Source organism: Salmo trutta, chromosome 14, assembly GCF_901001165.1.
Source record: "Salmo trutta chromosome 14, fSalTru1.1, whole genome shotgun sequence".
Classification (NCBI taxonomy): Eukaryota; Metazoa; Chordata; class Actinopteri; order Salmoniformes; family Salmonidae; genus Salmo; species Salmo trutta.
In genome coordinates this window covers 67,505,044-67,518,892 of record NC_042970.1, presented here as the reverse complement: position 1 = coordinate 67,518,892, position 13,849 = coordinate 67,505,044, and the positions used below count along the sequence as shown (strand labels likewise).

The 13,849-nt window shown below is 42.1% G+C and overlaps 1 protein-coding gene across 5 annotated transcripts in view; it reads left to right on the top strand.

Moving 5' to 3' along the window:
- The window catches only part of LOC115147186 (septin-9), an 83,844-nt gene that overhangs the window by 44,407 nt on the left and 25,588 nt on the right, over positions 1–13,849 (top strand). Inside the window, exon 1 of one of the 5 annotated variants that reach the window (XM_029689262.1) lies at positions 60–316. The exons of 3 other annotated variants lie outside the window; for them this stretch is intronic. In XM_029689262.1, coding sequence (XP_029545122.1) covers positions 235–316 — 82 coding nt within the window. In that variant the 5' untranslated portion in view covers positions 60–234. Of the gene's footprint in view, positions 1–59; positions 317–5,256; positions 5,352–13,849 lie in introns of those variants that run through there. One more of the 5 variants, XM_029689264.1, reaches the window with a different exon arrangement.

Genomic DNA, 13,849 nt, shown 5'->3' with positions numbered 1-13,849 from the left:
CGGAAGGCCAATCCGATCCGTGGAGCTCTGTTTATTGTTCAGTCTTGAGGCTCCGGGTAAGAAACGTCGAGTTGGGAACATCGGGACGAGGGAGAGTTACAGAAATAGGGCATTAGATCCCAATCGCTCCCAGGCACTCCCAGCTGTCACAGTAAAGGGTTTAGGTTTGGGAAGCAGTTGGGAATTTTATTGGGGATTTTTTTTTACTTCCACGTCGGAATAGTCTGTTCTGTGATGCTTCGACTGGGACTGCGATTGGAAGACATGGCTGCATGTGGTGCAGAGATGCACATTAACCCTGAGATGGAGGTCCTCTGTGAGTATGGCTGTTGGGTTGCGACACAAATGGCAACCTATTCCCTATATGGTGCACAACTTTTGACCAGGGTCCATAGGGTTCTGGTCAAAAGTAGTGCACTATGTAGGGAATAGGGTATCATTTGGGATGCAAACTTGGTGAAGGAAGGGGAGGGCTGTTGCGACATAACTGGTGTAACTGAGACAACTGGTTTCTATTAAGGCCAATCAGGGCTACATGATGTTTAACTCTACTTTAGACGCTGAGGAAATGGAAAGGCATTCAGGGACATCCCAAGATGCTTTTTAATAAGTTCCTCTTCTCCGCCTAAAACCTCAGTTTAGATGAGGTAAGGCCGCATAAGGTCTGCATTGATTTCGCTCTCCTTGAAGTTTTGTTTTATCGTCTGTGCTGTTTCGTGCTATGTTGCATTAAGGCTCCATGTCCACAGTTGAGTTATGTATCACTAAGAATTTCCTTGTGTCGATAGTGGAGTTGAATAGTTTGTGCATATACACAGTATGTGTTATGTCTGAGTCTGCATGCTTCTAATGTGGGTTTGATGGAATCCTTGTACATGCTAGCCTTGCAGTATAGCAGACTCAACAGTGCTCTCTCTCACTCTCTAGCTCTCTCTCTCTCTATCTACTGTGTGTGTGTGTGTGTGTGTGTGTGTGTGTGTGTGTGTGTGTGTGTGTGTGTGTGTGTGTGTGTGTGTGTGTGTGTGTGTGTGTGTGTGTGTGTGTGTGTACACTACCGTTCAAAAGTTTGGGGTCACTTAGAAATTTCCTTGTGCTTTTCTTTCAAAAAAGATGTTTGTCCATTACAATAACATCAAATTGATCAGAAATACAGTGTAGACTTTGTTAATGTTGGCCTTCTAGGCAGAGTTGCAAAGAAAAAGCCATATCTCAGACTGGCCAATAAAAAGAAAAGATTAAGATGGGCAAAGAACACAGACACTGGACAGAGGAACTCTGCCTAGAAGGTCAGCATCCTGGAGTCGCCTCTTCACTGTTGACGTTGAGACTGGTGTTTTGCGGGTACTATTTAATGAAGCTGCCAGTTGAGGACCTGTGAGGTAACTGTTTCTCAAACTAGACACTCTCTAATGTACTTGTCCTGTTGCTCAGTTGTGCACCGGGACTTCCCACTCCTCTTTCTATTCTGATTAGAGCCAGTTTGCGCTGTTCTGTGAAGGGTGTAGTACACAGCGTTGTACGAGATCTTCAGTTTATTGGCAATTTCTCGCATGGAATAGCCTTCATTTCTCAGAACAAGAATAGACTGACGAGTTTCAGAAGAAAATTCTTTGTTTCTGGCCATTTTGAGCCTGTAATCGAACCCACACATGCTGATGCTCCAGATACTCAACTAGTCTAAAGAAGGACAGTTTTATTGTTTCTTTAAATCAGCACAACAGTTTTCAGCTGTGCTAACATAATTGCAAAACGGTGTTCTAATGATCAATTAGCCTTTTTAAAATGATAAACTTGGATTAGTTAACATAACGTGCCATTGGAACACAGGAGTGATGGTTGCTGATAATGGGCCTCTGTACGCCTATGTAGATATTACATAAAAAATCTGCCATTTCCAGCTACAATAGTCATTTACAACATTAACAATGTCTACACTGTATTTCTGATCAATTGATGTTATTTTAATGGACAGAAAATTAGCTTTTCTTTCAAAAACAAGGACATTTCTAAGTGACCCCAAACTTTTGAACGGTAGTGTATATATCTATCAAAATGGGGGTTATTTGGCTCTGTTAGGTAACACAGCTGGGAAGTAGCTTAACACTGTAAAACTGAGGGGAAACAATCCACTAGATAAACACCTTGGCTAAAACAAACCTCTGACCACAAATTCCGACAGTTTATCTACTTTGCGGCCGCTGTTCAAACAACAGGCGCATGGCTCTTTCAAAAGAGTGTGTGTGTGTGTGTGTGTGTGTGTGTGTGTGTGTGTGTGTGTGTGTGTGTGTGTGTGTGTGTGTGTGTGTGTCTGTGTGTGTGTGTGAGAGAGAGAGTGAGTGCAGATGAAAGCAAACAAGGCCAGGGTTATTGTAACCTTGAAGAGCAACATACAAGCTGAGGTCTGAGATGAGTCAGGAGCAGAGTTGGAGGGATCGTGTAGCGTTGCTGGAGTGCAGCACAGTCCCTGAGGGAGTAGTACAGTGTGTATATGGAGGAGGATTAGAAATGGACTGCACGAACGTCATGTCTTCAGGGTAGCGAGAGAAGAACAACTAGGGCTAGGGATTTTACTGACCATGTGATCAAGGTCAGCGTTTATCCTCATTCTGTTCACACAGTCAGGAAGAAGTCTGTCCCTAAAATGAACTCTAAACTGGCCTTTTTCTGTCTATACCATGTCTCCTATGTGGTGCCATGAGATTATGGGTTCATCTCAATAATGTAAAGGGGCTACCTCTCTCCGTCTGCTTTCCTTCACCTACACTGATCTAATCCTAGTGGGAATTTGCTATCACTTATCCGGTTCCCACAGATAAGTGTGGACGAAGAGAAGGAGACAAGGAGAGGAAGCCACTTTGGAATAGAGAGATGCACCCAGGCCTCAGATGTTTTCAGCTGGTTGCATGCATCCTCACATGCGGTCTCCATCTGCACCACAGGGGAGCAGAGCAGCCTCGGCTACAGCTCAACAGGAAGTCGCTTGTTTCTCTCCTTCCCAGATAAGCTTGGCCAGATGTTCTCTCCCTCCTCCTCCTCTGTCCTTCTTTATCCCTTCTTCATCCCTTCTTCCATCTCTCTGGGTGGGAGGCTGTATGTCTGTGTGAGTCACTCTCTCTGCTGAGTCATTGAGGTGACTTGGTTAATCAGCTCAATGTGTTCTAATCACTGTGTGGGCCTCCTCCAATCAGACCTGACCTCTAGTCCAATCAGAGAGCTCCCCTCTGGGGTTGTGCCTGCATGGGTCTCCAGTTGCCTGTTCGGCCCACACAGTTTGATGTGATTATACGAATCTGGCCTCAAAATGGCCTCCAAAAGTGGGGTAAATGACAAAACAAACAGAATGACAAACAAAGCTCTGGAGAGACATTCAGCCAACCGAGCAAGAGAGGCGTAAGAGCTGGGCCATTTAATAAGATTCTGGCACAATAATTCAAATGTTTGTTTGCAACTGCAAAACAAGGAAGTGGCTCCAGGGTCTCATCTCGTTATCGTGGCATGTAATCAAGATAAGGAAGGAAGTCAATGTGATCTCTCACCCACAGAGCTTCTCTTTGCCAAAAAGATATTCTGAGGTCTATTAGCTGAAGGTCTGAAGGGCTGAAGAGCTGAAGGGCTGGACTCAGATCAGTTGCTATGGTCATGAGCGTACACTAGTAATCGGAGGATGACTGTTCTAGGATGTCTATTTCTATGGGCCGGTGACTTAGTTATTTTGCAATGAATTGGAGCACTGAAATAGACTCAGTCAATGAGCAAAGCTTGAGTTCCAATTAGAATTTGCTCATCATGACAGGGTGATCCTCCTGAACGAGCTGCTATTCCACAGGACTAACTATGGCGGTCATTGATTCAGTCACATTTGATCTCTGGGTTCTCACAAGACAAGGGGAAAGCAACAAACAAACAATGATTGTGCTGCAGTGTTTTATGCTGCAAATGAACAAATCATGGACAAATCAGTGCATACTGCAGAACCTGCCCTACATTGAATCAGGAACCCCATGCAGCTGCATAGCTTCAATAAGAGTATTTTTGGAAGAATAAACAGACACAGCCTCAACCGAAGAGCATGCAGGTGATGATCTGTATTAGTTCAGTAGAAGACAACCTACTCTCTCATATCTATCTCTCACTGAGACCGGATGCCAATAGGGCCAGGTGCACAAACCATGTGGTCCAATACATACACAAACCACTGAAACCATGACAGGAAGGTAGGCGTTTGTGCTGAATATGAGAAAACATCTTTTGGGCCTCTCATCAGCTTGCAAACGTGGAACAGAAAGCTTGTTAGATAAGTGCAGTACAGAGATGCTTCTCTTTCCATCTTTCCACCCGCTTGAGATAAAACAAATGATCTCTTAATTCCAGCAATCGGAGAAGAAAGAAGCGTGTTGTTTCAGCGTTGAAAGGATTGTGTCTTTTATAGTGTGAATGCAGATTTCTGATAGACACAATTCCACAGATATTGCATGGATAGCCCTACGCAACAAGGGAATGTAGCTGTGAAACCAAAAGAAAATACCACACTAATGTATTTCAGTGTATGTAGACATGATAAAGACAGAGCTCCGCTGTTATTGCATGCAACAAGTGAACGTATGAGACCAAAAGGAAATGACACATTGTACTCTTATACAGTGCATAATGTTTTGAATGGAAGTCGACAGAGCTGTTTCCCATAGAATGTTTCATGCTGAGTCTGATGACTCTAAGGGATGGTATTCATTCGTTATCTGGGACATATTCCTTTAGTCATGGGGCTGTATGAGGCAGGCATTAATGTGATGGATGGAGACTCATTGTAGCCCAGGAGGAGAAGGAGCCAGGAGGAGAGATGACCCAGTGTCCTCCTCACAGTACACAGACATACAGGGAGAGACACACTGCACTAGGAGGGAAGGGACAGACAGAAATCAACACACATACTCTCTCTTTCACCGAATACACATTTGTTACAACAAAAATATATTTCCTTTTTAAGCACGTGCAAACTGTCACAAATGTTCTGTTTAATATTTCAGTTTCCACCTCTTACACACACTCACTTTTCCTGTCAAACGCATACACCCTTTTCTCCAATTTCCAACTGCCCCCCCCCCGTACACATATATACACACACTGCCTGTGTCCAGCACATTCACAATGCTCCCCATTCAACTCTCCCTGAATGAGGGGTGTGGCATGCCTGCTGCTGGCCGCCTGGCTGGCCTGCTGGGGTGTAGAGTGGTGGGTCATGTGACCAGGCTGTGGGGGTGGGGCCTGGGAGCAGAAGCAGATCCTGCCCTGCTGGAGCAGAAATCAGGGTGGTTGAGAGGAAAGAGAGGAGGAAGAGAGAAAGAGAGGCTGGGGTGAGTGTCTCTGGTTTTCTGTTCATTCACAACATGCTACGGCTTCTTGTTTCTCTGATTGTGTGTGATTTCCGTCTGTAGAGAGGCTGGAGGAGGGATAGAAAGGGAAAGCGGGGGATGGCAGGGTTGTTCAATGCGTGTGTGTTTGGTGTGTGTCAAAGTTAGTTTGCCAGGTGTCCTGTCTGGATGGGGTTTTGGAGCTGAAGCGTGTAGTGTGTGACAGCTGTATTTGTCAGGGATTGGAACGGTGTGAATATTCAGACCTGACCTTTTTTCTATCTGTCTTTCTCTTGTTCCATTGTGCTTTCTGGGAGAGTTGGGGGGGGGGGGGGGGGTTACTGCTCCCCCTGCTTTAGGTTACCCCCCCCCCCCCCGTTTCTCATCCCCCACTGTCTTCTCCCTTTTCCTTTGTGTGCTCGGCTCCATTCAGCTTGAATAATCAATCTGCTAAAATGGATGGGGGAGTATTTATTGGCCAATCATGTTAGTCCTAATTGCTCTCTGTGTTTTAAGGTCCCTGGTATGTTTGTCTTATTTTTTTCAGTTCCCCTTTTTTTTTTTTTTTTTTTATCCCATCAGGGATTGTTTTAGTTTGACTTTGATACATTACAGTGGATTAGTAAGTAAGATGTAGAGGCCAACAATTTAATTTTGGCAACCCCATGCATTTGCTCTCTGGTGGGTTGCTGTAGCAAGTTCAAGGTGAGTTGAAGCATCAGGACACATTTTCTGCATGAGACTTTTTTTCAATAGAAGAGCGGACCATTCCTTTACAACCCAGCCCCTCCGCTTCACTTGCCTCTCAAGAAAGAAAGAACCATGTTTGTGCCCCATCGTATGTGACTGACCACGTTCCCTGTTTCTGCTGTTGAAATATCAGCCATATTGCTTCTATTTGCAGTAGTTCCAGCTTTGGTCACATGATCTCCATTTTACCCAGCATTCAACAGGTTGTATTGTACACAATCCACCAATAGACAACTATCATTGAAGACAGTTGAACAAGAAGCAGCAGTGTAGCTTTCTGCTCCAGTTGTCGTCGTCACACCATAGTACACGTCAGATGTCCTTGCCTTGGGGTGTCAGCCACACTGTATCCCTATATGGCCAAGGAGTGATACTGTTAGCTTAACTGCAGTCAACATTAGTGTGTGTGTGTGTGTGTACACAACAGCTATGCTGCGAAGACAAGAGAATTGGTCTCAGCACCAGTGTAACAGATGGGACCGTACTTCGTAGCCCTCTTGCGTTGTTTTTACAGAAAGGAATGCCCTGCCAGCGGTCCCAATTGATTGGTGGTTATTCTACCGATGGACACAAAGAAGCACATTAGATGTGCAGGACAACAGTATGTTGATGGCTGTAGATTCGGGATTCCGCTGTTAGCGTGGAAACAACTGTGAATTAGCAGGGGCTAATCTCGAGCTAGCTAACTCACTCTTACAGCAATAACATACAAAAGCACATCCCAGACTTCCCCCAATATCTAACAGGTACCGTACACATATACACTGAGTATACCACACATTAGCCTTCCTAATATTGAGGTCACACCCTTTTGCACTCAGAACAGCCTCAATTCATTGGGGCATGGACTCTACAAAGTGTTGAAAGCATACCACAAGGGATGCTGGCCCATGTTGACTCCAATGCTTCCCACAGGTGTCAAATTGGCTGGATGTCCTTGGGGTGGTGGACAATTCCTGATACACATGGGAAACTGTTGTGTGAAAAACCCAGCAGCGTTGCAGTTCTTGACACAAACCGGGTGCGCCTGGCACCTACTATCATACGCTGTTCAAAGGCACTTAGATTTTCATGGTCTTGCCCATTCACCCTCTGAAAGGCACACATACACAATCCATGTCTCAACTGTCTCAAGGCTTAAAAATCCATTTTTAACCGGTCTCCTCTTCATCTACACTGATTTGATGTGGATTTAGCAAGTGACATCAGAAAGGGGTCATAGCTTTCACCTGGTCAGTCTGTCATGGAAAGAGCAGGTGCTCATAATGTTTTGTATACTCAGCGTGTATACACACCAGGACATGTACATAGTGAACTCTTACACATTGTAAATATGAAAATAGAATATTGTATATCAGAACGTGACCTACCGCTTGCTAATGTCATAACACCTTATTGACATGTAAACTCAACCAACAAATGGGAATACAGAAACATCGACTACGTATTTCTGCAGTGTTGAGAGGAAACGTGACCAACCCTGTTCCACGTGTTTAGTCCGTCATTCATTATTTCACCGACGCTTTAGTGTAGGAGACACTGACGTAATATTAAAATATCTTAAGCTGTAACGTGTTTACAGCTTCTGGGCTAGCCGCTACAGTTATTAGCCGTCAACACAATAAACCAACAGTTAATTAGCTACATTAGCCCACAAGGGAGTAGTTGCATTGTGATTACAGTGTAACCTTTAGCTAATACGTCCACCATTGTTTCATGCTTTAGTTACTATTCAGCTCACAGGCAAGGTGGCAGGACTGAACGTGGGTCACACACCGTAGCAAAACACTTTACAACGGGAAAGCAAAAAAATCTGTCCCATTTCACTCTGTTAAAATCTATAATGTTTTCCCTCTAGTGAGCCAGACCCTGTTTGGGGGACTATCCTGGAGGTAGAGAGCTCTTAAGAGGTGGATCTGTGGCCTGTTATGCCATAAACACCATAATGAATCATATTCTTAAACAGCTTTTCCTTTTCTCATCCAATGACAGAGGAGTCTATCTACCAGACCCCACTGGGAGGTTAACTGTACTGTTAGTGTATTTGATAGGTGGATGGAAGGAGGACGAGATGGGGGGGGGAGGGAGGATGTGATCAGGGAGGAACAGCAAAAGTGTCATTTCCTGTTACAGGTGACAGTTGTTGGTGTGCCAGCGAGGGGCCTGTGGCAGCTTGTGCACAGCAGGCTATGGGCCCCCGCCTTCTGACCACTACACAGAATCATGATGACAACAACATGATAGGACGTCCATCATGATTGTTTTAACAGTACTGGGTGATGGAGTACACATGGTCCTCAATGACGTGGTGTTCGTCAACAACACATGCTTGCGATCTAATGACTCCATTTACAGTGTCAATGTATCACTCCGAATGATTTCTTTTTGAGGAATAGCTTCTGGGTTATGTGTAACCTTTGCTTGACACTAAACTAGCCAGTCATTGCAGCCGTCATTCATTTCTCTATAGATCAGAACTGCTCTCTATAGATCAGAATTGGAGACTATTTGGTCTATCTCTGGTGTAACAGGATTTATTTATTTGATTCCCGTATGTCCTCTTTGCTGGCCTCCTCTGTTTGTGCTGTCTGAAGGGTACAGCCAACAGTCTGTTTGAACCCTGTTGTGTGATTACTCTGACGTAGTGGAACATGTTCAGGTCATTAACAGGGAAATTAGATGAATGTTTCTGGCCCTGTAGAACACCCTACTTAGGAGATATGAGCAAACAACTTGATTGATGTCCAGACATCTGTAAACCCTTTTTTCTTAAGTCTATGTAAGCCCCTTATTAATGCTTAAAGGAATATTAATTTGACTTCTGTGGTTGTTTTTGGCCATGGGAGTGATCATAATTGCATATCTTCCAATAACAAAATGTGTGGAAATATAAAGGGGGCAGCTGGCAAATAAAACTAATTGGAAACACATTTTTATGTGTAGCTAATTGCAGCACATGCGAGCACGAAATGAAACGAATATCTTGGAAAAATATTCCCCACCGTGTCTTCTCAGGCCTTGTCTCAGGGCACCTTATCGTCTCATTCCTCCACTCTGAACGTAATTACATTTTCCACTTATAAGGAAGAGTAACAGTTTTCAGTGGGGATACAATATTCTTTAAACCACCCAACTTCCCACTTCATGGTTGTGTGTCTGCCATACACCAGTTCCCCCAGTGCTGCTCTGGATGAGTCTGTGGCTGGGTTCCTTTCAGTCTGTCTTCCCTCTTTCGCAGAGGCCTGGAGGGTTTTATAGTGTTGTGGTAGGTATATGACTTAAAGCAGCTGGTTCTCACACAGTGTCCACCATGGCACTCAACACAATAATGGCTGCACTTATGCTGGGCCTTCCTCTCCTTTCTCATATACTCCATCTCTGGTTGACACTTTCTCTCGCTCTCTCTCTCTCTCGCTCTGTCTTTCACCTTGTCATTGTCTTTGTAACATGGGCCTCCCCTTATATTTTCCTCAACTTTGTTTCCTTCTCTCCATTTTTCTCACTCTCACTGTATTTACAGCATGGGCCTGCCTCGCCTCTCATGCGCTCTCTATTCTCTCCCTCCATCTCTCGCTCTGCCGCTGTCTCTGTGGTGGGTAAAGGGGGCAGGTCATTATCTTTTGTGTTCCAGAAGTTCCTGTGTGGAAAGCTGTCTTTTAACACAATCTGCTTTGAGCCGCGCAGGGCCAAAGGTCACATTCTCAGGGGGCCGACGAGCGACGGCAGGAGTGAAAGATGAAGTGAGCCGGTAGCATTCTTCACCCACCTTCGTCTGAAGCGTGTGTGTGTGTGTGTGCTGTCCACCACTCTATTCTTCAAGCCCACTATCGCATGCTATGGTGTTATTGCAGTAAAGCGGCACGTTGACCTTCTTAATCAGCTGGTTCCCTTTGGTTCAAAGGACGGATGGGACATTGAGTGAGTGGGATATCCTCTTGGATGTACACTACAGAACAGTTACGTATATCCCCCTAGTGTACCTAGCCTCATCTCTACGGACTGTTCCAGCCTTCATTTGACCCCCAGTTGTTTACCAACCGAAACGTTACCCATTTATCTCAATCACACAGATCACAGTTCACCCGTCCTGTATTATTCTTAATGCTAACATGTATGTTCTATTCTACTGAGCCATTTACTTTATTCTTATATTGTATTAGTTGTTATTGTTGCGTTGTCGAAGGAACCTGCAAATAAGCCTTTTGTTGAACGGTGTATATACCATGTTTATCCTGTACATATGACTAATACAACTTGAAACACTGTACTTGACTTGGTCCTCTTGGGAAGCAGGATGTCCAACATTGCTCTCCACTCTTTTCCGCTTGATGACTTTTAGTATACAGTATGGGTTTAACCAAACAGGAGTAGCGACCAGATAATCTCCTACCTCAAAATCGGAATGTCTCTTGATACCCAAGTTCAATCAAGTGCATGTCTAACTGATTGAACAGCAGAGACAGAATGCAATATGGAATGTTATTAAAAAGTTTGGGGTAATTTAATCAAAGTTTACTGGAGGACAACTTATTTTTAACTAAGACAAAATAATTTATAACTGAATTTTTCCAGTATAATATAGGTTCAGCAAATCCCCTTATTGTTTGGGATACCTTTAAATGTACCTTCAGGGGTCATTCAATTCAATATTCATCAATAATAAAAAGGCAGTTTCTGGCTTAAAAGACGAGACTAAGAAGGGAAATCCCTAAACTAATAGTACAGGTAACAATAAAAATGATACTTCAGAGATACAAAATAGGTTAGAGGAAAAAGAACTTGAGGAACTTATTCAAGAACGATCTAATGTAATCTATTACAAAAATAAAGCAAACTGGATGGAATATGGAGAAAAATGCACAAAATTCTTCCTGAATCTCCAATACAGGAACGCTAATAAAAATTATTTGCAGAAACTCATTACTGAAGACTGAGTCATCTGTGATTGTCTGAATTATATTTTAAGAGGAAGCTAATTATTTTAGGCAGATGTTCTCTTTTCCGTCTCATCCTCTTTCCAAATTAATATAAAACATGGAAAATTAACAAATGTACAGAAAGATCAGTGAAAGAGGATGAGACCAAATTACAGAGGAATAACTTTTTGTGGCTATTAAATCCTTTCATTTTGGAAAAACCCCAGGGCTTGATGGCATACCGGAATAGGTATATCAAGTATTTTGTTATATACTAAAAGCTCCATTGTTAGATTCTTTTAACTACTCCTATAGAAATGGTAGTCTGTCAGGTACTCAGCAGGAAGGTCTGATTTTCTATATTATTAAAACTAGACCCAGATGGAAAATATAAAGACCCAGTCTATCTAAAAAACTGGAGGCCCCTTACACTTCAATGTTGTGATTCAAAAGTACTAGCAAAATGTATAGCACTCAGAATTAAAAGGGTTTTACCACGCATTGTTCATCCTGATCAGACATTTTTTTACATGGACGATACATTGGAGATAATATACGACAACTACTAGAAATAATAGAACATCATGAAACATATAAGAAGCCAGGAATGGTATTCATAGCGGATTTTGAAAAGGCATTTGATAAAGTAAGCCTGGATTTTTTTCAATTTCGGTAATTCTCTTATAAAATGGGGGAAAATAATGTATAGCAACCCCAGGTGTAAAATAGTAAATAACGGCTACTTCTCAGAGTTTTGAATTGTCAAGAGGAGTTAAGCAGGGGTGCCCGCTGTCACCATATCTATTTGTTATGGCCATCAAAATGCTAGCTATTAAAATCCGATCCAATAACAACATTAGAGGATTAGAAATCTAAGGCTTAAAAACAAAGGTGTGCATGTATGCCGATGACTCATTTTATATTAAGTCCGCAAGCTAGATCCCTGCAATGTCTCATTGAAGATCTAGATTACTTTTCTATTACCCTGCAGTTTACCTAGAAAATAGGCTGATGGTGAAGTAGACATACTTGGTATTCATATCACAAAGTATATAAATAAACTCTCCACAATGAATTTCAATAGAAAACTTGTAAAAATAGACAAGATCCTGCAACCATGGAGAGGTAAATACCTGTATATTTATGGAAAAATTGCTCTTACTAACTCCTTAGTCATATCTCAGTTTACTCACTTATGGCGCTGCCTACTCCTGATGATTCGTTTTTCAAATCATGAGCAAAAAATATCTCGCTTTATCTGGGACGCTAAACTAGACAAAATAAAACGTGCCTATCTATATAATGAATATGAATTGGGTGGGTTGAGATTACTAAATATAAAAGCACTAAACCTCTCTAAAAGCTTCACTCATTCAAAAGTTTTATGGTTCTCAAGTAGAATGGTTCTACTTGAGAACCATAAAAATGGTTCTCAAGTAGATTACTAAGAAAACCTCCATTGTTTAAAAATTTCCTTTTTGCCTTTGTGCAGATCGCCATGTCTCATTTTCAATTAATTGAAAATGATACTTTTTTTAGTGTCTCTCTTTTTCAAACAAGCATTGCAGAGCTGGCTACAATTTCAATTTCATCCCCCTGAAAAGATATTCAAATATTACAACAAATATTATGGCTGAACTCAAATGTGCTGGTTGATAAAATACCTGTATTTATGGAAAATATGTTTGAAAAGGGTAATTTTGTTCTTAAATGATATTGTAAATTGGAATGGTAGAGTTATGTCCTTCTTGGAGTTATCAGAATTGTACAGGAAGGTCTGCTCAATCCAAGAGTACAACCAATTGATTACAGCATTACCCCAAAAATTGAGGAGGCAGGTGGCAATGGGAGGTGTTAGGGAACTGGTCTGTCTGCCCAATATAAAGGATCAAAACTGGCGGACGAATAAAAATAGCATAAATGGGAAAGTATACCAGTTTGATTTGAGGACCAGGATGTTGACAACTGTGCCATACAGATTGCAAACTAGTTGGGAAGAGATTTTTGATGTACCGATTCCATGGTAGAGGGTGTATGAGTTGATATATAAAACAATGCAAGATTCAAGACTTTGTGCTTTTCAGCTAAAATTATTATATAGAATTCTTTCCACCAACAAAATGTTGAATATTTGGGGCATAAAATCATCGAAGCTCTGCAGATTTTGTTGTGAGGATACAGAATCAATAGACCATTTATTTTGGTATTTCCCTCAGGTAGCCTGTTTCTGGTCTCAGGTTCAGGAATGGCTGAAAATGCATAGCATTGATCTAAAATTGACCCTAGAAATAGTACTCTTAGGAGATCTGGAGAGACCGGGTCAGTCAATTACTTATACTCTTAGTAAAAGTATTTATCTTCAACTCGCAATTTGTGGATTCTATACGATTAGATAGATTGAAATTGTATGTTAAACATCACAGCATAGTTGAAAGATATGTGTTGCGTAGAAACCCAAAGTGGGTGGCCAGCAGAGATGGATGGGATGGGCTGAGGGTTGGGATGTGGAATTGGAGAGAAGTGGGAGTGGAGTTTGAATGATGGCCAAAGATATAAAAGTAAAAACCTTTTTTTAACATAAAAAGTATGTTTGAATGACACTGAGGGGCAGTGTTTTTAAAGCTAATGCCGGTTTGCTTGAGGCTGATGCCGTGCAGGTGTTTGTACACATGCATATACACACACTCTCATTCAAATAAACACATACAAGAACACACACATACATGTAATAGTGCCAGACATCCACACAAACATATACAGTTGGCATTGCTGTTAAGATTTTCGTTGTCCTTGATGTCCTTTGTTTTAAATGTATTTTTTTTATTATTAATTTTT